Source organism: Bombus vancouverensis, chromosome 1 (assembly GCF_051014615.1).
Source record: "Bombus vancouverensis nearcticus chromosome 1, iyBomVanc1_principal, whole genome shotgun sequence".
NCBI lineage: Eukaryota > Metazoa > Arthropoda > Insecta > Hymenoptera > Apidae > Bombus > Bombus vancouverensis.
Genome location: NC_134911.1, coordinates 11129363 through 11155033, shown reverse-complemented (window position 1 = coordinate 11155033; position 25671 = coordinate 11129363). Strand labels below are relative to the sequence as shown.

Here is a 25671-nt window from a genome sequence, read left to right as displayed (position 1 = left end):
CTTTACCAATGTAATCATCATTCTCGAGTTTCGTTACAGTGCTAATGAAATTTAAAACTAATTCGTATAACACATATAATACATATTAAATTTATAAGAGACAGACTCCCCAAATAAAGTTCTATAAAAATACATCAAATCGTTTATCTGCATTACATCTTTTCTATGCTTAAATGCTTTCGACTGGTATAATAGCATTATTACATGGCAGCACTAAACTTGTGTTGTGTAGAAAATATGGCGTAAAGTGAACGTCGCACATGTCTCTTAGTGATTTCGGTAAGAGTTTAAGTATTACACCGAAAAATTTCTCTATCGACATACAAGAAAACTACATCGTTTATTCATCCATATGATAAAAGAACCTAAAAATGATTAACGAATTTGAAATGCGAGAGTCATTCAAGAGTAAGTCATTTTAAAAAGTTGAGATGAAACAAGAACAGAGGAGTATTTGGCAAATTATTTCATAAGATTTTTATTACGTTTATTCTTATTAGTGTCGGATTAGTAAACAAACTGGCGTCGCATCAATTGAATGTTTCCATTTCTTTTTAGGCTAACTAATATAATCCAACAGTCGTACGTATCGACAGGCAACAGTTTCGTTCGTCGTGTGATGAAAACGTTTGTACTCTTGTTCTAACCCTTAAAGATGGGTCATTTTGACCCGACGTTAAAAACCTATCTTTTCGAAAATAATGACGAGAAGATAACAAAATTTCCATATATATGTACCGGGTCACATTCGAGCCTATGCTAAAAACCTATTTTTTTTTTAAATAATATCACTAACAAAATGTATGTATTTGAGCTGATGCAAAAAATATTTTTCAAAAATAATGACAAAGAATAAGAAAATTTAGTGATGCATATACTGGATCATTTTTTATCCGCCTCCGGCGTTTTCAGAAGGTCCGGGCTCCGAGGGTTTTAACTCGGTTCCACTGGCACGAGAGCGCATTCCGATCTCCTGAGTTATTACGCAGCCGATTTTCGTTCGTCTAGCCAATCGCTTTTTCATCGCATAAACATTTCGTTTCAACCGCGCTAACACAGTCCTCTTCTCGTCTAATTGGCTCCACAACACAGTAACACCGGTAAAAGTGTGAAAAATTTTTGTCTATGCTTGGCGTTTCGTGGATTCTTCGTATTGTGACTTGTTTACAGTATGTGTTGTTTTTATTAAAAGAAAATGAAGTACTGTTACATGACGATGTTTTAACACATTATTCGTATGAGATTAGCTAAGGATTAGGACATTAAATTTCGATCACGTATTCCTCATTAAAGAAAACGTTAGTTTTGTTGGTTTGAATAAAAGAAAAGAATGGTCGTCTTGTTTGTGTTTACAAAAAATGTAAGAAGAAGTGACTTTTATTGCTACTTTCAGCGACTGTAACAATAAGAAGTTATTGGTGAAATGTAATTTAATACGATATATATTTTTATATATACATATCTCAAGTTGAAAATGTTAGTTTTAAAAAATTTTTTTTTGAAATGTTGAGTTCGATGGAATGTTAATTGCAATTTTATATTGTTTTGAAATCTTTTAGATTGAAACAATAAAGAAGTATACGTGGACTGGACTCTTACGTATATATATTGCCAGTAAGTATTAAAAGTGAATGTAACTCTGCTGAGAGATATTATAAATATCAAGAATGACTTGTATTCATTGTAATTGTAGACTATTCTTTATATTTTATTACACTAACAAAAAATTATTATACCACATTGTGTTCATAAACTATCATTTGTATTTGTAGTAAAAAGTAATTTTTGCTTTTCTTAATTTTCCATTAGGAAATTAAGTCTAGTTTTTTTTTAAACTTAATATAACTCACTTTCATTTATTTGGCAGTTGTACAAAAAGAAAAGTGTAGAATAGGGAAGTGGCAATAGAGTGAGGAAGAAAGAGGGAAAGAGGGGAGAATTCTGATGTCGGAGAAGAGAGCCATTTTCCAAGTCTTCGTTTAGACATTCTAAATATAACTGGAGGCTCTATAGGCTTTCCTTACTGTGTCATACTGTGCAGAGTAGTATCTTACTGTGTTGCGTAGATCTCGCTCATTTTCTACCTTTAGTATGGCATAATGCCAATTTTATTTGTCTGAAAATTACTGATCCATTTGTAACATTATCTCTAAATATCATATTTGTTAATTAAAAGCGACTATTCCTTTTTTTTCCATACATTTAGGGTAATACTTATTCAGTCTTTTTGTTGATTGATAATCTTGATATATGTTAAAAATGATATAAGTAAAGTATAATTAATTTATTGGAATTTTAATATTTTCATGCTATTCATATTGAAGTATTTCAATTAATGTATAATTTGTTTAAAAGTAATTTGTTTCTTTTCTAAGGAACAAATATTAATTAATGTTGTGTAAGCTAAAATGATATTAAATTACATAATTTTTTTAGAATCTATATAAGGTACTATATTGTGTCTTCTTTGATATCTAATATGTATTATTTTTAGACAGAAATTTCATTCAAATATTGTATGTTGTATCTAATTTTTTATTACAGACCATGGTTTGTAGAGCTGGTCAAATATGTTTCATTCAGTGCAATCTACCCGGAGTTAAAAATAAAATCTTTACTACTGACAGACTTCTGCTTCATGAATCTACCCGTGGTGAGGATCTTTATGTTTATATTGGAGAGCAGTGTCAAATACAACCAGACAGTTTTAAGTTGTATTTAGTATCAGGTGGAAAATTGGTTAGTAATTATATTTCTTTTTGTTCTATTGTTAGTACAATCGTTTATCAATGGTTTAATGTTTTGCTCATGTAGAAGTTAAAGTTGTTTTATTGCTATTAGATCGATTTATCAGAAAAGAAAGATAAAACAATGTCAGAAATTGGTGTGGATTTTTCTTTTGATCGAGAATCATCAACTGAGCATAAGCACACACTTGTAGTTATGGATCCAGCAGATATTTTGATGCAGAAGCAATTTCGCCAACAGACTGCATATAATGCATATAATCCTCCACCACCATCTCCTAATCATTCGTCAGTGTGGGGTGAAGATAATAATGTTGATTTTAAAAGTCTTATTAAGTCTGAAACAAGTATGTAATATTTATTTTATATTTTTGTAATAAGATGTGTATTATCATTAATTGTTTATTTTTTAAAGGCTATGTCGGTTTAGTCAATCAAGCAATGACATGTTACTTAAATAGTCTATTACAAGCTTTATATATGACTCCTGAGTTTCGGAATGCATTGTATAATTGGGAATATGTAGAAGGATCAGAAAAAGATGAAGCTAATAGTATTCCATATCAACTACAGAAATTATTTTTAAATTTACAGGTATTAATATTATCTACAGATATCTATAAGATTAATAAATGTATGGTTGTTGCGAAATATTTAATAAATATGCACGTTTATAGACATCAACAAAATCAGCAGTGGAAACTACAGCACTAACAAAAAGTTTTGGTTGGGATTCTACAGAAGCTTGGCAACAACATGATATTCAAGAACTATGTAGAGTTATGTTTGATGCTTTAGAACAAAAATTTAAAAATACGGAACAAGCTGATTTAATAAACAGACTTTATGAAGGTATATATTTATCCAAATGGTATATATATGTCGGAGATGAAAGGACATCGAAGCCTCCCCTTTGGAACTTCGGGATAATCCCCTAACACCGTAATCTAAATTCTATCATAGGCATAATTAAACAATTGTCGTCTTTCGATCCGATTGTATTTGTTCGAGATTTGTGATAATGAGCTTGGGTTCGAGGCTACAGCCAGTCGCCGAACGTAGCCGCGGTCACGGGATGAACGCTTTGTCTAACAAAGGTACGGAGTAATTCTATAGCTCTCCTTAAAAGAAATATTTGTAGCGGCACGCGACCGTAAACATTCCAACGGTTTCTGTCCCGTGGCTCACCACACGCAGATCCTATTCTTCGGGTATGATGGTTACCAGATGCCGACGCGTCTCCACAGTACGTGATCAGCTAGCCCGAGGGCCGTTATAAACACTAAGATCTAGTTACCTAAAGTCCTTCAAACAGACAAACAGTCTTTGTCTCAACTACGGGAAAATAGGAGAGACCTATTTTTCAACGAACGGCGTCTCCCATTAGCAACTTCCCCTCGAGGGCGGTTAGCGTCTTTTTCTAACCACCGATATGGAGATTGACCAATTAGCAGCAACGCCAATTTCCCTCGCCTTCTGAACGAAGGCTATCCTCAACGAATCCTTAGACACACCCCATCATAGTTTTCCTCCGCAGCATCATCGCGACGGAAAGTCATTCTCTCGTGAGGTCGTATTAGCGAGTGACTTAGTGTCTGTACCCCTCGGTGGATATTCCACGTTTCAACAAAGAGTCCGACTTAGATATTGTGAGCATGTTCATCTATCATCCCGTTGACCGCGGATTCGTTGTTGAACCTAGGATCATTGTCACTAGTTTCTCGAGTATCTAATTACCACTGTTACTTGTCCAATTCTATAATAATCGTATTTGTACTAGTCAATGTCTTCTCTATTGCATAACGACAACGTGTAATTCGAACAAAGATTCGTTTCATGCCCCTAACTCTAATTCTAATGTAAACCCGATATATATATCTGAAAATATGGTATATACAGGGTGGTTGGTAACTGGTGGTACAAGCGGAAAGGGGGTGATTCTACGCGAAAAAAGAAGTCGAAAATATAGAATACAAATTTTTCGTTTTAGGCTTTGTTTTCGAGAAAATCGACTTTGAATTTTCGCTCGGTACGCATGCGGTACGTTATAACAGATCTCACTGTAGATCGTTGTCTCGATGGAAAAATTAAAAAAAAAAATTAAAAAAGATTTTTATTCTATATTTTTGGCTTCTTTTTTCGTGTAGAATCACCCCCTTTCTGCTTGTACCACCAGTTACCAACCACCCTGTATATTTGACTATAGAATATATATATCTGAAACATCTAGATATATCAGAAATGAGTTTCTAATTTGATTTTTATATTGTTAGGAAAGATGATTGATTATGTTAAATGTCTTGAGTGTGGTACTGAAAAATCTAGAGAAGACACTTTTCTTGATATACCATTACCAGTAAGACCTTTTGGTAGTAATGTGGCATACACAAGTGTGGTAAGTATATATAATGTTATATTTTAATATATGAATTAAATTTATATAAAAATTTATTTTTGTAATAGGAAGAAGCTTTAAGAGCATTTGTTCAACATGAAATTTTAGAAGGAAGCAATCAGTATCATTGCGAAAAATGTAATAAAAAATGTGATGCTCATAAAGGATTAAAATTTACAAAATTTCCCTATCTTCTGACACTTCACCTTAAACGATTCGATTTTGATTTCAAAACCTTTCATAGAATAAAACTTAATGATAAGTGAGTGCATATAAATTGTCCTTGTTAATCATTTTTTATCAGTCTTATACTTTCATACTAAACTTTTAATTTTAGGGTTACTTTTCCAGATACATTAAATTTAAATTCTTTTATTGCTTCTATGCCAAATCAAGAATCTCCGAGTACTGATGAAAATATTAGTTTAGCGAAATGCGACGATAACTCTATAACAGATAGCGGCACATTAGATGATGATTGTCCTCCCTGTGAAAACAGTCTTCCTAATAGTAATCATTCAACAAATCATGACCAAGATGATGATGAAGGTATATTGATTCCATAAATTATATGCATTCCATAATTAATACCTATTCAAGTAGTTTATTTTTAGGTATAGATATGAGTAATGGACCTTCAACATCAAATTGTACTGTGCATAATCATGAAAACGAAAAAAATCGTAGCAGTAATGCAGCAAAAGGACCTTACAATTATGAATTGTTCTCAATTATGATTCATAGCGGTAGTGCTAGTGGTGGTCATTATTATGCTTATATAAAAGATTTTAGAACAAACGAATGGTTTTGTTTCAATGATCAAAGCGTAACACAGGTATTTGCAAATGTTTATTTTATATTATATAATACTTTCAGAAAGGAGTATTAAAATGTCTGATTATATTACAGATAACTCATGACGATATTCAGAAAACGTATGGTGGTGGTTCAACCAGGTCATATTTTACTGGAGCTTATAGTAGTACTAATGCGTACATGCTCATGTATAGACAAATTGATTCTGCTCGCAATGCTTTGCCCATACAAGTGCAAGATTTTCCAAAACATATACAGGAATTGTTGAAAAAGATGAAAGAAAATGAAGATAACGACAGGGAGAGTCGTGAAAAAGATCTTGCAACACCTAAGGTGAAAGTATATTGTCAACATCCTACAGAAGATAAGAAACTGAATTTTAGACTTCCCTTTTCGCCTAATGTTACATGGGCTCAAACGACAAAGATTGTTTATAAGAATTTTGGCTTGGAAGGAACGGTGAGCTTAAATCAATGTCGTTTAGTTGTTTACGATCACAATAATGAGTTAATCGTGGCTAGTTACGAAGGTAGAGAACATGAAACGTTTGCAAGTATTTGGGGTAATCGAGTGAATCGGTATAGTTTATTATTAGAAATACGTGATAAAGATCAAAAATTCGAGCCACACCTACGAGGTGGTATGTATTTATTTACGCATATGTATATATACCTTTTTAGTAGAAAGAAAAATAATGTTTTTCTGTTATTTGATAGGTATTGTAACTAAAGTGTACGTCGTCGACGTATCTAGAAAGAAGCTTATTGAAGGACCATTAAATGTACGAGGTTTATTTACACAAACAGTGAGAGAATATAAGCAGGTGGTAGGAAAATTTATTAATATGGATCCGGGCGACATGAAAATAGTTTTACGAAAACACGGAACAGATGCGATACTCGTACAGAATGATGACGCTATATTAGCAGTTGCAGATTTTTGTAATTTAATTAAAGTCTTTGTATGTACGAATGCCGATGCCGAGTGTAATAAATCTTACTTTGAAACAACAATATGTGGTATTGCTGAACAGTTAGAAAACATTATAACACTACGTATAAAGTTACCTCCTAATTCAAGCAAAGGTAAGACGATTATTATATTTAATTATGAAACTAACATAATATTTCCTAAAATTATAGTTATATAATATTATATTTTGTTGAATGCAGAAATATTGGAAGAATTAAATATTCCAATGTTAGACGAAGTGAATAAAGACAAAGAAAAACCTGTGACTGATAGTCCATCCAAAGTAAGCGTTCCTGAACCGCATCGAGATGCTAGTACAAAATGCAATGAGACTTCAAAAAGTGGAAAGCTTGTTGAAGATACTTCAGTAAGAAATGCAAGCCCACAATTGGTAGAGGGTGAGGAATGGCATACTCCTGAACAAAGTAATAGCGAAGATAGTAGTCTCAGTGATAGTGACAAAACTTTAGTTGGAGATGCTCCAGGAGACGAGGACTTTCAATTACCTTACCTTCCATCAAGTACAAGTAATCGCGCCATTAAAATGTTAAACCAAGTTGGACTCGAAAACTGGGATAATATCATCGATGATTCAGAATATTATTTCAAAGCCACCCCATATACAAATCATAATGAGAAATGTATGTATCTTAAACTTGTTTTATAAAATATTTGAAATATAGGGAAATATATAGGGAAGATATTTAATGATGATTATTTTGATCACAGTTTTGAAAGTATTAGTGGATAAAAGAATGATATTCAATACTTTGAAGAAAAACTTAGAGCCGTACGTTGGTGTACCTGCAGAATATTTTAAAATTTGTCGTTATTTTGATGAATGTGGTGAGTCAGAATGTAGCTGTTTACTTAGTCAACTTGTTTCTTATGAAGACGGAGAGAAACTTTGGATAGAAATAGGACGGGCTTTACGTAATGGTGAATTTACAGTAAAATTACATCAATTTTTCCTTGATTCGGCTAAGGTACGAATACGCAAATTATTAAGATCTTTTATAAAAATTATTTATTTTTTACCATAAATGATGTTTCTTTTCGACACTTTTTACAGAGCAAATTTTTGTTCGAATGGATAGTCTCGGAAGACATGACTGTTGGGCAGGCGAAAAAAGAGATTCTTGCAGAAATGAAAAGAAGATATAATATAGAAATACCATACGAAAGATGTCGATTAAGGGAAAAGTGTTTTGTGTTACCTTCAAAAGTTCTTTTAGATCATCAAAAGTTTAAAGATTTCCAATATTATTCTCAATTTGAAATGATTGTACAAGAGTTACCTGATAAAGATCCAGTTACCAATAGCAATCAAGTCATTGTTTTTGTCCGACGCTGGTATCCTATAAAATTTCACATTGGTCCACCACAAGAAATCGTATTAGATGAAACGACCTTGAAAGAAATGATGAAAAAAGTAAGTGAACTGAATATCTTGTACATTTCCTAATTACAAAAAACTAATTGGTAATTGAATTTAATAAAATGACTATATTGAATTTTGATTTAGTTATCTTTAATATCGGATATACCTGAAGAATATATAAATATAATAAGAGGGAAAGGTTCAGTACATATGCCTATTGTACGAATTGAGAATGAGGAAGACTGGATTGGATTAACAACTCTTGTTGAATTTAATGTTGAAGATGGTGCTGTGTTCTTATATAGGTATGCATGAAATAATTAAGCTGGTATACACTAAAAGATTACAATGAGATGTCAGAATAGTTGATTCGTAAAATTTATGTCTAACAGAGATAGCAGGGAAACTTCACATCCATTAACCCAAGAAGAGTACGATGAAATCGCAATTCGAGAAGTATCACCTTCTTTACCACTCTCTTCCGCGTCACGTTGTAATGCGCGTAAAGAGAAAGCGCTTAGAATATATTTGGACGGTGAATGATCCTCCATTGAATATACGTTTAATAACACTGAAAAACAATTGTTAAATAGGCATGTGTGGGAGCATGAAACGTTTGCGTACAAAGTGATTAAATCGTGTCAGGTATTTGTGGAATTAAGTACTCAACAATTACAAAATATTCTGTGCTTCAGTAAGTCTTCAATATTTCAAAGCTTCCGCATCTCTAAAGCCTTTTGGCTCTTGGAATCGATCGGATTCGTAAAATTCTTCGACTTTGTGAAACACTACGCGTTACCAAGGGATTTCAGACCTCGATTATCTCGTTTCGTTTTAATGTGTTTCGAGATCATAAGGATCATGATACTCCCAATAACGTACGGATTACTGACTTATAGAATCTCATTCAAGAGCACAAATACTGATGAAAATAATGCAAGTGCTGACTAAGAATGAATTATAAGAAAGAAAGAAAGGGGGGGGGAGAAAATTGAATTGCTTGGTGATAATCCGAATTTACACTATGAACTTCTTACAATATGTGTGTGTGTAACTGACGTACATATAATTGGAGTTCCTGCAGCTACATTATTTTCACAAATTCCTTGATATATTTCTTAATCCTAAGAATTTTGATATCTTCACATATCTGTATCAAAACGTTTTAGCTAATCGTCTTGTTTAAAGATGTTATAGATTTTTAATGTCGAAATGCAGCACAGAGTATATTCATTTGTTGATAAAAAAAAGAGAAAAAAACATTTATCTGACACAACAATAATTAACCCTTTTAATGCCAGTATAGGTTAAATCGCATTCTTATAATATAATAATATCATAAGTCCTGAGTTCAATCATTTAATTTGGTAGTTGTAGCGCTTGGATTTCGTTAGAAATTACTACTTCGAAACAACATTATGCATGCTATTGTTTTGAATGAATCAGCAGATACGTTTTATGAGATTTATTGATAATTGGTAATAGAATTTTACATTTCATAATACTTATTATTTACACATAGATTTGACGCTATTACTATCAAGTTAAAAAAAGATTTATCAATATGAACATAAAGATTAATTTTGGCCAGGCATGTTATCCTATACAGTCTATTTTAATTTATTTAATTATGTATGTTTATCATTCATTACACGTTATTGGTACATGGAAATTTGTACCACTAGGAAAAAACCAAAAAAGAACATTTAGCCATTTTTTGGCAATTGCTGCTATTTCCTACGAATCGAGTTTTGAATATAATGAAAATAAAAGATTTTCTCTTGGAAGGAAGTTCACCAAATTTACATTTTGTAGACTAATGCTTGTAAATAATAAAACTTATGAATCAAATATTGATATCTTTCTTCATATCAATATCACCATACATAAACAGAAATATATAAATATATATATAAATATATACATATAAAAAATATGTTTTGTATTAAAATGTATGATAATGCAATGCATATACATAGCACATCATCCTTTTTGCATTTATCACCAGTTCAACTTGGCATTTTTTTGCTAATTCCACACTATTAGAAAATTTTTGGTGCTGAAAGGGTTAAATACAAAGTTGTTGTTACTCCCTGTCACTATTAGAACGTTTTGATAGACTGTCTAAGACTTATCTATATTATTTCTTTGCAATTGTTTCACCATACGAAGTGAGTGCATTGAATTACTTAATCAACAATCGAGAGATACTGAAAATTCTATAAATTAAAAAAAAGGAGGAATTTATATAGTATAGATATGTATTACCTTTGAAATATACTGATATCGATTGTTGTATGACAATTTTACAATGCTCTCACAATTTTCAACGTATAGCTGTAATTTATATTTATGATATATTTGTTACATGAAAGCCTAGTTCAAATCGTTCGTGTATGGTCATACGATAACTTGTTATAAACATGACAATCTAGATGTTTATAGAGTAATTAAAACACAAAAAAAGTTGTAAGTTCAATGCTATGAAAATCTTGTTGATGGATATCATTATAATAATTGAAGAATTTATCTATTTCTTATTAATTGTATTTCAATTTATTAAATTTAAGATAATTTATCATTTCATTATAAACATTTAAGATTTTAGTAATTTTAGTAAGGCAATTGTATTTATCGATATCTATAAGAAAGGAAGAAATGATGAATATTCTTTCCTATCATATCATGTAAAGAAATTTTAAACAGTAGGAAATTGGAAAAGTTGAAAATGGAAATTAATTAAAAAACCTAAACTTAAAAAATTATCTTTCATATAGTTTTATAGTTTTTTGTTTAATAATTGATTACATGTTTGTCATTACTACTTAATATACTCTAGTTTTATATTATCTCGCATCTATAATTATTTGTAATTTAACGAACTAGGCTTTGGTATTGTTTAATGATTGTTTTTGTAATTACCAAATATTGAAACAGTGTCCTTTGTGCATAATAGTGGGTATGTGCGAATAATAAATTTGGAAATTTATAAAATTGCTGGGAAATTTTTGAAAAAGAACTTATGCATTCTCTGCAATCCTTAAACTGATATTTTTATATTTATTTGTACCAATTTAACGAATCGTTTGTAAGGCCTTAAGATTCAATTAATGAATTTGAAATTCTTTTTTTTTCGTTTAGATGGTTCGAGTGTTATTAAATTAATACTTTTCAAACTTTCTTCGCGAACAAAAAGGAATGTCTTTTCGTTATTGTAAGATAAGACTATATTTAATATTTCGCTAATTTTTCGCGATATTTGCGTGTACCTACTACTATCTTAAGTATCTTTTTAAATATTTAAATTGGACGTGAGTATTTCGCTGTCTTTTTGGTAATAGTTTGAAACATTTAAAATATTTACGTATATTTATGTTAGTGGAGGAGTATACAAACGACGTTGAAGAATCATATTATATCCTTTTTGCGGATAAGTTCAACGCTCGATAATTGTAGCGCGCGGACTTTACAAGTTACGATTGTAGTTTCTATCGAATTCTTTTCATCATCGACAATTCGAATATTGTTCTTTGTATCATACACTATGATTACGAAATCAAATTATTATTTATAATTATTAATAATTGAATACCGAAGTGACTGAATTTTGTTTTTTGAATTTTACCGATGTTTCCTCTTTATCTCAGCCGATTGTTACATTCATTCATCTTAAATATGCTTTCTTTGCGTGAATCGTTTGAAATGGACTGAATAAATAGTACGTTGAATCTATTTTCTTCGATTTAAGCTTTGTTTATTTTATATAACATCTAACTATATATATAATACTTTACAGAAGAGATAAGTCGATCGTTTTGATGATAAAATCGCAAATTCATATGTCGGAGAAGAGTCAGGAACAGGGTTGTGGGCGTTTGATAGACCTCCCTTGGAGTCGGCCATCGTTGTGTTAGAACGACGATACGGCCTGAGTACGAGTATGGACACTACCGATTCGACAATCAACAGCGGTGGTTGGGCACTTGCGATGTTAGTGACGTTAGTCTTAGGTTCGATGACGAATCCACGGTCAACGGGATGAAAGATATACTTGCTCTAACTCAAACGTGTACTGATCGTAAGGCGCTGCTCCCTTCGTCGATGGGATCTCAAGAAAGAATGAATTTTCGTCCCAATAATGCCACAGAGGAAAATTATGATGGGGTCTGTCTAAGGACACGAGATATATAGTATAGCCCTCGTTCCGAAAGTAAGGGAAGTTGACGTCGCTGTCAACTGGTCAATTTGGGACAAAGACTGTCTGTCCGTTTGGAAAATCTTAATTGCCGCAAATAGCCAGGTTTTATAACGGGTCCTCGGGCTAACTGGACTTGTGCTGTGTACGTGCCTCAACAGCAAGTTAAATAAAAATCTTGTTTTGTAACTTTATTAGCAATTTTATAAGCTATTATTTAATTCTGATTGATTAAAAAAATATTTATTATTTACATTCCAACATAACCTAAAAATTATCCAATTTTTTAGAATTGAGCAAAAAATATTTCTAGAAAATATATATTGTTCATTTCATAGTATTATTTGATATAATATTATTATAAATGAGATGGAGATAAATCTATGATATATGAATCTAAAGAAATTTTTCGCCCATTTTCAGTTTCGTGCTTGCCGACATATGTATGTGGCCAAAATCTTTAGAAACATCAAACAGTGAAGTGAAACGTAAACCTTGACTTTGAATGTTTCCTTAAAATTTTTGTGCGGATAAACAGAAATTTATACTTGTTTTTATTTCATGCAAAATATGGTATACTTACACTTCCCTTCGAATTTAACAGAAGAAGAATTGATGTTGCAAGCGAAATATAATAAGCTTAAAAGAAAGGTACAGGTTATGTTTACACATTTTAATATTGTAATAAATATTTTAATTTTTAATACTACGAATTAATTATTTATGTATTTGCATGATTAGAATAAATCGTATTTAAATTACTTGATTTTTTATTTTAATTTAATTTTATTTTAGTAAATTTTATTTTATGATGGGAAGTTACTGATATGTTTACAGGCTATGTTTTTGGTTTTTGTTATTTTCTGTGTAATTTTTATGTATTTTATATTAATATTTTTATAGAAAAAGGCATTGCAAGATTTGAAAGCACCAAAGCAAGAAGCTGAACGAATACCACAAGCTCCAAAGCGGCCAACAGAAGCTAGGGATGCCAGGGAAGTTGCCAAGAAATTGATAAAATCTGGAGTAATTACTGCTCCAAAAACTCCTAAACGGCCGGAACAATCTTTTAAAAGACCACGTGGTTTAGTAAGAAAATTAAACAGTACAGAAAAGACGGTGAGCTCATATCAACCATTCTCAGCCACACAAATGGAGGAAGAAGAAACAGAAACAGTAAGGCCAAGAGTTAAAGATTTGTACGATAGTTTTGTGAGTGCTCAAGACCCAGAGGATCGTACTAACAGAGATATTCAACCACCATCTAAGCAAGAAATGAAGCCACGAGCTGGAAATACAATATTTGTATGTGGTTACAAGATATCGGAAGATTTTTTAAAAAAGCATTTTCAAACATTTGGAAATATTATAAATATCTCGATGGAAACAGAAAAAAAGTAATTAATATTAATTCCAGATATTTTATCCTATTTGAAAGTTTAAATTTGTATTATTTGAATTATTTATTTTATTTACTTTTTAGCCGTGGATTTGTTACGTTTGATAAAACGGAAGCTGCTGAAAGAGCAATTAGCGAAATGGACGGCAGTATGGTGTCTTCTATTCAGTTGAAAGTATCACTGGCACGAAGACAACCCATAATAGAAGCTATGACTGACGCTACATCTAGTTCCATGTGGTCGCCGATTGCGGCGAATTATTCACAGAAAAGTGCACACAAAGATAGGAGAGATTTAATAGTGTACGAGGAAGATCTTTTTGTGTGAACGCAATATTTTTTAATTTTTCTATGTTTCCTTAGAGTCTATTGTTGTTACAGTATATGGAATCTTACTTTAAAATAAAATTGTACATAGCCTGTAATGTTCATAAGGTATCAAAAAATATTTTCTTCAAATCATGCTTCAAATCTTAATTGTTATGATGCGGCGCTGATATTGTATATTCGTATCTAGTCAAATGGTTAGACAAGGCATGAAAAACTTTATCTTATTTTCTTTCACGTATTATACTTTGTCGATCGATGAGTTTTAGATGATATTTCGTATTTGATCTTTTTCTACAAGTCTCTGTGTCGATAAAAAAATAGTCGTTGCAAAATTTATTTTTGGTAATAAGGTATCTGTAATTGAATTATACATATACACATACATGATATATATGTATGTATATACATTGTATTTATACATATTCATTGCTTAAGAAATTAAATACAAGTATTTTCATAGCAAATTATGGTAGGTGTTATTTCTTTCACATGTATCATTTAACATAATGAATATTCGCCTGGGAAAAGTTGATCAGTCAATTGATTGGCTGTAACTCATACATATTTGTCCAACACATAACAAGCGTTCAACAATTAACTATAGAGTACAAACCTAACTACTTAATTGCATGACCAAATCTTCATTGTCTTTAAATACGTGTACTTATTACTCTACTGCAAGTATTAGGTCTATTCTCTTATTCCTTATCGATCGTAAAAATAGAATGCCCATTATGCGTATATAAAATCACTTTGCAACGGACAATTGAAACAAACATAATAGCATAGATTCTATTTGTAGATAGTCTTCTTACACCATCTGTACCTTATTATTTTGGTGGGTTAAAATAGTCCCAATGATGATGATGCGTAACTGTTCTAGGGTTGCTGAAGAAGAATATCAATAAGCCAGCAACCAGAAGCAACAATGCACACAGCGTTAGTTCCACTTCTCTGATCTTCTCTCTCGACTCCTCTCCCACCATAGATGACATATATCCCACAAAATGTCTCATAACTTTTAAACCAGCTAATCGAAGAACTCTGACCAATTGTCTGGTACTGTCTGCAATACTCGGTTCTGTGTCAAGGCTAGGATTGGCCAGGGATAAAAATTGTGAGGGAACTTGTGAAGCTGGAAACGCTATGAGATGAGTACCTCCTATAGGGAAGGGAGGAATTGGCGATTGGGACGATTCTCTTTGACTTTCTCTGTCCGACTGATCTGTGTATGAAGTGTAAGAAATTACAGCACGTTGCGGCTGCATCTCGTTGGTAATGCCGTGACTCACGATACTGTCTGGTGTGTCCGGAGTCACAGAGATGGCAGGTGGTAGTGATCTAACTGGAGAAGCAGTCTGTCGTGTTCTAGGGATACCTATTGGAGATGGCGACCTGGACCTTGACTTTCGTATTTTCCATTCGCTGATTTCTGGCGAAGTCTCTTTGTCCTTTTCCTGTGACGTCAAAAATTCTTGTGACTCTGAAGGTTTAGAGTCGAAGGTGGGGTCCATTGGATCGTTGCTAGTTTCGGACAAGAGATCCAGAGACACCCTGGGCTCCGTGCTCTCTCCCATGGCGGTCGCTATGGATGGGGGAAGGGACACGCGGGATTCTTCCATGTTGGACTCCTTAGTAGTATCCGGGCTCAATGAAAGAGAGGTTTCTGTATCTAGAATTCGTAAGGACTTATCTTCAGTACCCTGACCAACTAGTAATGTTTGTGTGCTAGGAGTATCTTTGTCACTCGGTACTACTTGCGAAATTGCTAGGGTGTGTGTCGACTCTTTGTCCTCTACCTGCGCGACCGATAGTGTATGTGTGCTTGATGTATCCTTTGCTTTTTTTCTAACAACCTTTTGATCCTCGCTCTTTGGTTTCTCTTCCTCTGCATCTCCACAAACTGACTCTTCTTCAGGCTTCCTTTCGACGCTCCGCCTCTGTGCAACGGGAATGTCTGTCTTCGCCTCAATCGTTTTGCTCTCTTCCTTTTGACTCTGAACCCTGGATGCAGCCACAGTCTCCAAATGGCTTCTTATAGCCATCAACTCCCTAATAATAGAAGGAGACAGACTCTCCTCCATGCTGCCACCTATGTTCTTCAACTCAGACGCAGTAACGACCAATGCATCCACTTCAGATGCAACGATTTTACCAGCTTCAATTTGGGAAACGCTCAGACGATCCACTCTTAGGTCAGCAACTTCTAGATTGGTGATCCTCACAGGTTCATCTGAAAACAGGGCGGATCTAATGGACTTTAAATGCGTGTCTTCGTCGCTATGAATCGGTTCACCTAGATGTGGCGCGGATAAGTGTTTGTCCTCAAAAGCTTCCATTTCTCTAGTTGGAGATGGAGATTTTAATGAGACAGTATCGTATGAAGGTTCTGGTTGTTCATCCTTACGTAGTCTTTGAGACATTGGTAAAGGAGGAACAGGTGGTGTGCTCATACTTGATGGACTGGGTATTCTCTCTGTGGATACCATAATCTGGGAGCCTGAGCTAGATGGTGCTACAAGTAGCTTTGCCTGTGTTACTTCTTCCTCTATCACCATGTCATCAGGTAAGGGATCTGTCTGCGTGGCAGTGGTCGTTTCCATAGCAATTTCCTGTTGTATCTCACGAGTGGATCTTTCTATAGATCTATCTTTTCTAGATCTTGGTGGTCTAGGTGGAGCTGGCAGTGGTCGTCCCTGCATTTTACTCAGAACTTCACTGCTACGGAGGTTTTTGTGTTCTCCATCATCGGAGTCGATTTCTATGTATGGAGTAGACTCAGTTTCTTGCAGGGTCATATCATAAGTATCGTCAGTTAATATATTAGTCTCCTTAGACCTAGCTGGGCCAAGAGTACTGTACGCTCTTTGGGGACGTTTAGGAGGAACAGATCTGGGAGTAGTAGCAAACTTGTCCCTCTTTCTCCTCGGAGGAGGAGGTCTAGGTGGCTTCTCTCGTTTTTCTATAATGGCATAACCTATTAATTCTCTTCCTAGATCAAGGTCATCTCGTGGAATATCCTCCTCCACATAACCAGCTTCTGGCAATGACTCTGCACCATGAGATGTCCTATCTTCATCAAGTGCTACAGAAGTTCCCCTAGACCTAGATCTTCTTTTTGGTGGTATAGGTGCTGGCTCCACATATTTTTCTCCTTGAAGTCTCGTTCCAAGCTTCTGAATATTCTCTTCACTCGTTGTCATGATTTCTTCAACTGTGTATACTTCTTGTTTCTCTAATTGTTCTGTGGTCATTGTAGGTGGCAATGGAAGAGGTTTCTCAGGGGCAGAATCACTGGTCCAATCGGTGTGTCCATTGCAAATAGGTTCTATTTCGTCATTTCTACGCTCAAGTTCCTTACGCAATCGTTTCCGTCGAGTTGGTGCCACTGGCGTTGGTGATGGTGGATGTGGAGTATCCACAGGAAGTTGTGATCGACTGCGTTGTAAGGATTTCGATTTTCTACGCATAGGCTTCACTACTACAATATCGTCCAACGGTTCAATTGGAAGTTTCGCAGGTTCTCCTTCTGTCTGGTAGACTATCCTGTGTCTGGAGTCGCTACTGCTTTGATCACGGACCTGTTCATCCGTAGATTCGCTCCGATGAACCTTGTTTGAATCCCTTTTTGGCCTGACTGGTGGCATTACATCATATGACTCCACGGAACCTTCTTTTTGCTTTCTTATTGACCTCTTTCTCATGGGAGGAATTGGTACCATGTCGTCATTGGCTAAAACATTTCCTTCTGTTCTCAAAACATCTCTGATTTCACTATTTAAATATTTACCAAGAGTCATGTCATCCTGACTGAGTCCACGTTCTCGTAGGAAGAACTCGTCGGAATCAATTTCTTCAATAACCCCATGTCGACGTCGATCACAGGAGCTGGCACTCGAATGTTGTTGTTCTCTGTCCGATTGAGCGGATGATGGTTCAGGTTCCTCGTCTTCATCCATGTCTTCTTCGTATTCTTCTTCTTCGGATGGTGTCTTGTGTACTCCATATCTTCTTGGATCCATCATCGCAAAAGATCCTTCATAACCTTCTTGCCTGGCTCGAAGAACCTCTTCTAAGGACCTGGATCTTGGAATAGGTCTGAATTGCTTTTTAGGTATCTTTTCCTCTGGTCTCCATTCTTCTTGATCTTCTTCCACATCTTCTTCTCTAGCATCGCGTTGATATATTTCCTTTTCAGTTGGATACAATATCAGATCTGACTCTGGTCTATCTCTGTTATACGATTCTTCTTCTGTCCTGGAAGTTTCTGACCTTGGATGTGGCTGACGATCAGAAATTTCTGGGGATTCCTGTTCATAATCCATATATTGAAACTCTTCCTCCCTGTGTTTCTCTTCCCAGGGTATCGTGACTGCTCCTTCTTCGCTCATAGACAATCTAGGCATCTCTATGGAAGGGTGTCGCCAAGGTTGAGCCCTTTCTGCCGCAGATTCTTCATTCGATTGGTCCTCGTCGCCAAAAGCAGTAGTCTTGTTAAATCTCTGAGTCCATCTGTCGGTTCTTTTACGTGTCCGTGGAAACGTAGCACTCTCTGCTGACTGTGCCCTCGAATCTTTTGGCGTAGAGGTCGCGTATTCGCCTCTGCTCTTTGATTTTTTATCGAATATCCGCGGATAAGTAGGAAAGTCGAAAATATTCTTCTTGGAGCCCATCGTGGAATCTGTAGATCGCTGTTCGTGAACAGGGGATTTCTTGCGAGTCAGAGCGTTAGGTAATCGAATGTTAGGCTTCTTGATATTGAACTTTGCTCTCTCAGGTAGATGAAATTTTGTCTTTTCAGGAAAGTTGAATTTCGGTCGTTCGGGTAAATGAAACTTTGATTTGTCTGGCAAGGATAACCTCGGACGATCAGGTAAGCTAAATCTAGGTCTTTCTGAGAAGGAAGATCGTATTCTATCCATTCGACTGGGTCTCTTATCGGATCTGGACCTGTCCGAGCGACCGCTGCTTGTCGTCCTGGCCTTGTCTTGCTTTTGTCGCTCAGTGAAGGCGAACGTGGGTCGTTGCATGTTTCTCAGACGGGAACGTAGCTTGCTAGCCTGCGTTTTTAGACGTTGGGGCAAGCCGCGAGCACCGCGACGGAGAGGAAGTTCCTCCAATGCCAATGAGTCTGCCTGAAATAAAAAGATTGGTATGCTTAATTCGTCAAACGATCGAATGGCTCTTTCACGTGAGGATCGAGATTGAATGCAGATGACGTTGCAGAGATGCTTGAGATTTATTGTGAGCTACCTTACCGATGACAACATGTTTGGTATGGTTGAGATGTTTCATTGCGTTTGATGCAATCAAATTCCGTTTCTACAGGTTGAGGAACGTAATGTTAGAGTTTGAAGAAGCGTTTAAGGAGGAAAACAGATTGGGCACATTGGTTTGTGAGGTAGGTGGTAGATTTTGGTAGAAGTAGTATGATGTGAATGAAAAGAGGATACAAAAGAATAAGAAAAGGAGAAATAGTGATACTTTTGTGTTTTATTTTGTATGAAACCTTAGTGAAGTTCCAGAAATAGAATCTAACAAATTTTTTATCACTTTTGTGATCAATAAAATTTTCTTCTTTACTAAATATAACAATATTTTTTTTATATAATGTAACGATCTTTGAATGAATAAACTTAATAATTTTCTTTTTTTCATATTTTTTTGATATTCTTCAAAATTCTCAAATAATAAAACGGGAGTCAGTCGTTACAATCAAAGCAGAAATGGACACAATGAGAGATTACTGTCACTGGGTTTACACCTCCTTTTCTTTCAAACTGCATTTCCAAGACATCTCGCAACATTAATGAGTCAGAAACGCTTTTGAGTTCGCGAAGAGCGCGGAAACTACTGCGTCTCAAAATAGACCTTGCATTTCTATCCATCAATTATTATTTTTTCGCTAACCAAAGCTTCTAAAGTGTTGCATAACCGACCAGATGCACGTCGAAATTCATCGATGGTGAATTCGCGTTTGTCCGAAGAAAATTTTCATGTGGGGTCGGATACTCTCCTGAACTTTAGAATCTAGAATCTACAATCTAACAAAATATTTCTCAAAAACAAATAAATAAATGTTAAGAATCGTTGTGATAACATCTTCTAGAAACATTATAATTACAAATAAACGAAACGTAGGGCAATTCACTGTGCTAAATACGGTAGGTCTCTTTTAAGGATTTATGAGGAGACAAGATAAGATTGTGTAACGAATGGGAAAAGCCCGAGTTTTCTGGAACGTTCGCGATGTGATTGCACAATGGCCATCGGACAGTGACACGTTGGCTCCAATGCTTTTTATACGCGTGTTTTGCTAAATATAGGCCTTCGTGGGCAACAAACGAATGAATATTCGCGCGACATTCCTCAATTCGTGTTCGTTTTGGAAAATTCTTCTCCTGAGCGATGAGCATCGAATTACTTCCTTAAAAAGAAAAAGGTATAAAAAAAAAGAGTCCAAATCGTGACAAGGTAATTGTTACATACTTTGTTACCGTTGACTGATTTGTTGCTTTGGATGGGGAGAATTGCTGGGATAACTGCCGGGTAAATCTGACCAAGGAGATTGTTGGTTTTCATTTTTGGCTTGGAAATGTTTGCTTCGAGATCATGAAGGTAGTAATTTGACCTAAGGTAGGAAGGTGAAAGAAAAAAACAATTGAATATTGTTATATAAGGTGCATGAAAAATTCTTGTCTGAATTTTATTATTGTATTCTATGTGTAGGAAATTTAAGGTTGGAAATATTCTTATTGGAGAAATGTAAAATTGGAAAATTTCAAACGTAAATGTTTTAAGTAAACTGGAACATGTCTGCATACTTCCAGCAAGAAAACAATTATTTTAAATAGATTCAAATATAGACGAGGTTAAACTTTGCATAAGAAGTTTGAAAAAATATTAATTAGAAAAATATTGATCTTTATGTAGCTGATATTTTTAATATTAAAGAGTGTAACTTCAGGAATATGAATTCATCATATCAAAATAATTCCCACATTTTGCTGACTCAATCTTATTATTGTATGAAGTATTATTGTATTGTATGGTATGAAGTATTCAGAAACTGAGTCTTCCAGCTCTAGTGACCTACTGTCAGTGCGTCATCCGTATCATTGGAAGAATTTAGTTACAGCTGACGCGATGTGTGTTATTATTAGATACTGTATATAATTTTAGTAATAATTAGTAGTACAATCTTAGGAACATAAATATATCAAGTTAACTAAAAATACAGAATAACATTAATTTAATAGTAGATACTTGGTAATATCAACTTCAGAAAATTCATTATGATTAATCTAATGGAACCCAAAAATTTTTAAATATTACAATGGAATTGAAAATATATTTAACAATTCTGTCTTTTCAATATTCAATACTCTATTTCGATACTTTAATACAAATTCTCAATGTTTCCAATTCCTACTTCACACATCAAAAATATCCTACAAGAAAGAAAAGATAGATCAAAACTGTAAACAAAAGATTTATAAATAAAAATTATCAATAAAATTAAACTGTACATAAGTATATGCAAAAATCATATATCCAGAGAAAAATTACTCACTTGACTAGTGTTGACCTCTCCATCAGTCCTGGACTCAGCGCCTGGAGTAGCAGCGCTTAAAAATCGTTCCTCGAGCCGCTCCTGCAGTTGTTGCGGGGTCTCCAATTCTTCAGAGGTGTCGCCGGTTTCCACGAGCTCGCGAGCTTCCATCGCGGTGTCCTCGATCTTGCCGTCCAACGGGAGGACGACATCGCCGGCCCGTGTCAGCTCCGGCGGTAGCCTTGCCCGGTCGTCGATGCTGTCGTCGCTGTCAGCGACGGGCACCACATCCGTGTCGGTGATTCGCACGACCGGCGCCGTCGCCGGCTTTGGCGATGGCGACGGCGCCGCGATCGGTTCGTACTCGTGCTCGCTGTTACGAAAAGTCACTTGTTTTCTTCTCGCTCTAACCGGCATTTTTTCCTTTCTTTCTTTCTTTCTCTCAAAATTAGTTCATATACAAATGGTTAATTGACAATTTGGATATTGTTAACTTTTGAGATTATCTTGTTCGATGTTATCTGTAGCTTGGACTTTGTTAATTCTTAAAGCGGTTCTCTTTTGGAGGTAATGGATGACTTTTGTATAAATGGGTAATTTTGATTGAAATGATGATTATAGGTATTGTTAATTTTTAAAGTTATTCTGGCTTATTGGATGTGATGCACAATTTAGATTTTGTTAACTCTTAAGATGGTTCCTTTAGGTCGGTGATAATAGGTAATTAGTCATTCAAGTTTTGTTAATCTTTGCACATAGTACAGTCTTTTTACTTATTTGTTATCTTGCATTTTCTTGATCTTTGCAGTGGTATTTGCAATTTATGATAGCTTAAAGTTTGTTAACTTGTGCAGTGATTAGTTGTCAGCATGAATTTTAATGTTATATGCTTGATAACTTAATTCTTTGAAATGGATTGTCGACTTGAAACTTTGATGTTACGTACTAACTTAAGTCTTTGGAGTTAATGATCAGTTTAACTATCGCTATTATTTTGTAGTAATTTTTACGATTAATTATTTTCTTATAAACTTGAGCGTTAAGAACTTGAGTAATTATACAAAAAACACTTATCAACTAATTTACACATTTACGTTAAATAACTGTTAATGTTATCCATTTTATCTTGAGCGTGATTACGTTTGTACCATTAGTACGAATACTGTTAGTTTCAGAGTCAGTCTTATTATTGAGCAAACACTAGGGAACGAGGTCTGATCAATTCAAGCTCGTTTCACTGAAAGACGACGTCACAGTGGAAAAAGTAGCCACTGGTCGGACAGACCGCAGACTTCCAGCGGTGAGTTGGAGTATTCATGTTTCGATCACAGGGTTAATTTGCAGACGGCTTATTCAGGAGGGCAATATTGAAGGAAGACACATCCTTATTTAGGTATAATTTTCTTCGAGGGCGGCAGGAATACTGTTACAGTGACAATATTAATTAATTTTTAAATTCTACTAAATCTTTCTTAAATTTTCAAATATTAAATTTTAGTTTAATTGTACTTTATAACAATTAATAAACAATATTTTTACAGCTATTATATGTGCATAAGGTGCTCTAGAGCTAACAGTTAAACTTTTTCGATACACAATCAAGCACAAAATGTTATATAAACATAAATTATTTAAAAATTTGTTAAGAAGTTTTAATAATTGCTATGACTAATTGTTATATAGTATGACAGACGTACAATTATAAAACTGATTATAAGATGGAATATATTAAAAAAGTTTGGTTGTTAAACCCTTTGACACTCTGTATATAATTTTTTAAATTGTTTATATTAAATTGAATATTGCTGATAGTTTCTTACATACCTCATAAATTTCGAAATGCCTTATAGTTTAAATAAAAAGGCGTCCAGCCTTCCAATACTAAATTTTCAAAAATATCTAGCTCCAGATTTTTTCAATCAACTATACTTGCAGCAACAGTACGAATATATTTATACGCAATTTAAATTAGATTTGTTAAACTTTTTACTTTCTTTTATGCCTGCTTTTCTATAAAGGTGGATACGCTCGACAGTGCATCTAAAAATCATCCAGCACAAGTTACTCTCGGTTATCTTGAAGAATCCTCGACACAGAATCCCTTGTTATCTTTGTCCTGATTGGTTGAGCGTTATCACGACTTTCCACAGACCGATCATCGATACCAGTGCTGCTATTATCGCGGTACAATGACTCGATGCCCACTTAATCGCGTCGTGTCTATTCATCCATCCCTTTCATCGAGTTTAAACTTGGATTGGATTGGTTAGAATCGCGTCCTTTCGCTTCCGACAGTCATCAACCCCCTCTCTATCCATCAAATTATACCTACACGTGTACATTTCTCATATTCATACTCGTCCATCAGTCACTCGCTAATTTTAAAGAAAATATTTAAAATGATAAAGTTTGTGTCAAAGTTTTAAGATATATGGTAATTATAATATAATATAGTTTGTTTTGTAATATAAATGGTTAACAAATGTTAATTCCCTTTCATAATTGTAACAAAATTTATTCTTATCCTCAATGTACTAGATATTGAATAACTTATGAACAAAAGTATATATCTACATTCATACCATTTATCCACATGTACATTTACAATTATTTATACTCACATACATATACGCAGATTTCCAATCATGAACACCTGCAATCATATACATTCGTACATAAATGTACAATGATATACACCATTCAAAATCACATACAGTTCCAATCATATACATATACGCACACATGTATATACCTGTACATTACAGTCATCCACTGACTCCAGCCATAGGTATATCCACATACATCATTGGAAAGATAGACAGAGGGATACGAGAGGAGTTTGGACGCGGAACCGAGCTGACCGAGGATTCTATGTATAGCCAGCCGGGCGAACCTTAAATAGCTGCGGTGGAACGCGAGCATAGTCGAGACGCGTAACCTATACAACATCGACTGGTATCTATGCGTGTGGGATACCAATCGGAAGGAATATTCATTTATTTTCAGCTGGAAAAGGAATGAACTAGCCTGGATACCAAATTACTAGCATTTGCTTCAAAGCGTTGCTTGGTTATTGTCGTGCATACATAAACGTGGAGCTAGATATAACCTAACTAGAAACACGTAGACAACATTATACATACATGTACATGTACACATATATAAAAATATACACGTATTATTTATATATACAGAGGTATAAGAAAACTATCAATAGACAAGCTCCAAACTGCGTTTCAAATACTTGGACGCAATTCCAAGATTGGTCTATTAGTCGATGGTAGAATAAAATGTTTGGTCTGACTTATTACTGACCTGCAGCGGACCGCAGGTGGCTGCTGCATCGTCCTGGACGGCGGTCTACCGTGGAGAGCACGTCGTTCCGGCAGAAGCGAGTCGCTCTGGTAGTACTGACAGCCACAACGGACCTCGCGGCCGAGGCTCGACGTCGACGACGCTCGTGAGGTGCGTCCACGTTGCTCCGGCTCCATCCCCACCCCCTGAGCTTCCACTTGTCCACCTCCAGTCTCCTCTTCCTCTCTGCCTACCTGATGACGATGTGCTGGCTGATTTGAAGTGTCGCGTGTGGCCTATTCACGATCGCGCCCTTTCCTCCTCCAGTTTGAATCCACGTTGCGTTTCTTAGTATATTTTCTTTCTCTTTTACAAGTAGTTTTAGTTTGTTGGTTCACGTAGTTGCTTTAAGTTCTTGGTGAAGATTCTTGGAGGTTATATGTGAGTCGATGTTACGTGACGCCACCACCACCCCGTATGTTACACGGGGAAAAGGATAGAAAGAGAGACAGAAACAGCGAAATAGAAGAAAGAGAGAAAGAGAGAGTGGAGAGTTGGTTTACCTAGAGCAGCCCGCCACTGCAGCGGCT

General features: G+C 34.9%; 2 protein-coding genes across 20 annotated transcripts; one reads left to right on the top strand and one right to left on the bottom strand.

Moving 5' to 3' along the window:
* Positions 1-190: 190 nt before the first annotated feature.
* On the top strand, positions 191-14362 carry LOC117153530 (ubiquitin specific protease 47). Of its 13 annotated transcripts, none has more exons than XM_033327660.2 (18): positions 197-279; positions 1560-1614; positions 2545-2739; positions 2842-3094; positions 3163-3341; positions 3425-3599; positions 5021-5142; positions 5211-5404; positions 5480-5691; positions 5757-5977; positions 6052-6598; positions 6675-7043; positions 7131-7571; positions 7660-7916; positions 8003-8362; positions 8456-8616; positions 8704-12651; positions 12930-13157. In XM_033327660.2, the coding sequence occupies exons 3-17, from the start codon at positions 2548-2550 to the stop codon at positions 8852-8854; spliced, it is 3834 nt and encodes a 1277-aa protein (XP_033183551.1). In that variant the 5' UTR covers positions 197-279; positions 1560-1614; positions 2545-2547; the 3' UTR covers positions 8855-12651; positions 12930-13157. The 13 variants fall into 13 exon arrangements, with proteins under 13 accessions (XP_033183552.1, XP_033183551.1, XP_033183555.1 ...); XM_033327663.2 differs by lacking the exon at positions 197-279 and adding an exon at positions 970-1100; XM_033327662.2 differs by lacking the exon at positions 197-279 and adding an exon at positions 975-1169.
* On the bottom strand, positions 14223-25660 carry LOC117153528 (uncharacterized). Of its 7 annotated transcripts, none has more exons than XM_033327652.2 (4): positions 25103-25660; positions 21809-22160; positions 18026-19370; positions 14223-17968 (listed from the first exon to the last, which is right to left on the bottom strand). In XM_033327652.2, exons 1-4 carry the CDS (start codon positions 25276-25278, stop codon positions 15066-15068), a joined length of 4776 nt encoding a protein of 1591 aa, XP_033183543.2. In that variant the 5' UTR covers positions 25279-25660; the 3' UTR covers positions 14223-15065. The 7 variants fall into 7 exon arrangements, with proteins under 7 accessions (XP_033183543.2, XP_033183546.2, XP_033183545.2 ...); XM_033327655.2 differs by adding an exon at positions 24409-24440 and having other exon boundaries at positions 14223-19370; positions 25103-25241; XM_033327654.2 differs by lacking the exon at positions 25103-25660 and adding exons at positions 24409-24440; positions 24540-24738 and having other exon boundaries at positions 14223-19370.
* Positions 25661-25671: the final 11 nt, after the last annotated feature.

What these genes read in the sequence shown, in the direction of transcription:
- LOC117153530 (XM_033327661.2), top strand. Translation starts at nt 2,548, where the DNA reads ATGGTTTGTAGAGCTGGTCAAATATGTTTCATTCAGTGCAATCTACCC. An exon ending in ATGATCAAAGCGTAACACAG is followed by an intron (nt 5,978 to 6,051) that starts GTATTTGCAAAT and finishes ATTATATTACAG; the next exon opens with ATAACTCATGACGATATTCA. An exon ending in TACAAATCATAATGAGAAAT is followed by an intron (nt 7,572 to 7,659) that starts GTATGTATCTTA and finishes TTTTGATCACAG; the next exon opens with TTTTGAAAGTATTAGTGGAT.
- LOC117153528 (XM_033327651.2), bottom strand. Translation starts at nt 25,278, where the DNA reads ATGGAGCCGGAGCAACGTGGACGCACCTCACGAGCGTCGTCGACGTCG. An exon ending in CCACCTGCGGTCCGCTGCAG is followed by an intron (nt 22,161 to 25,102) that starts GTCAGTAATAAG and finishes TTTTCGTAACAG; the next exon opens with CGAGCACGAGTACGAACCGA. An exon ending in GAGAGGTCAACACTAGTCAA is followed by an intron (nt 19,371 to 21,808) that starts GTGAGTAATTTT and finishes TTTTTATTTCAG; the next exon opens with GCAGACTCATTGGCATTGGA.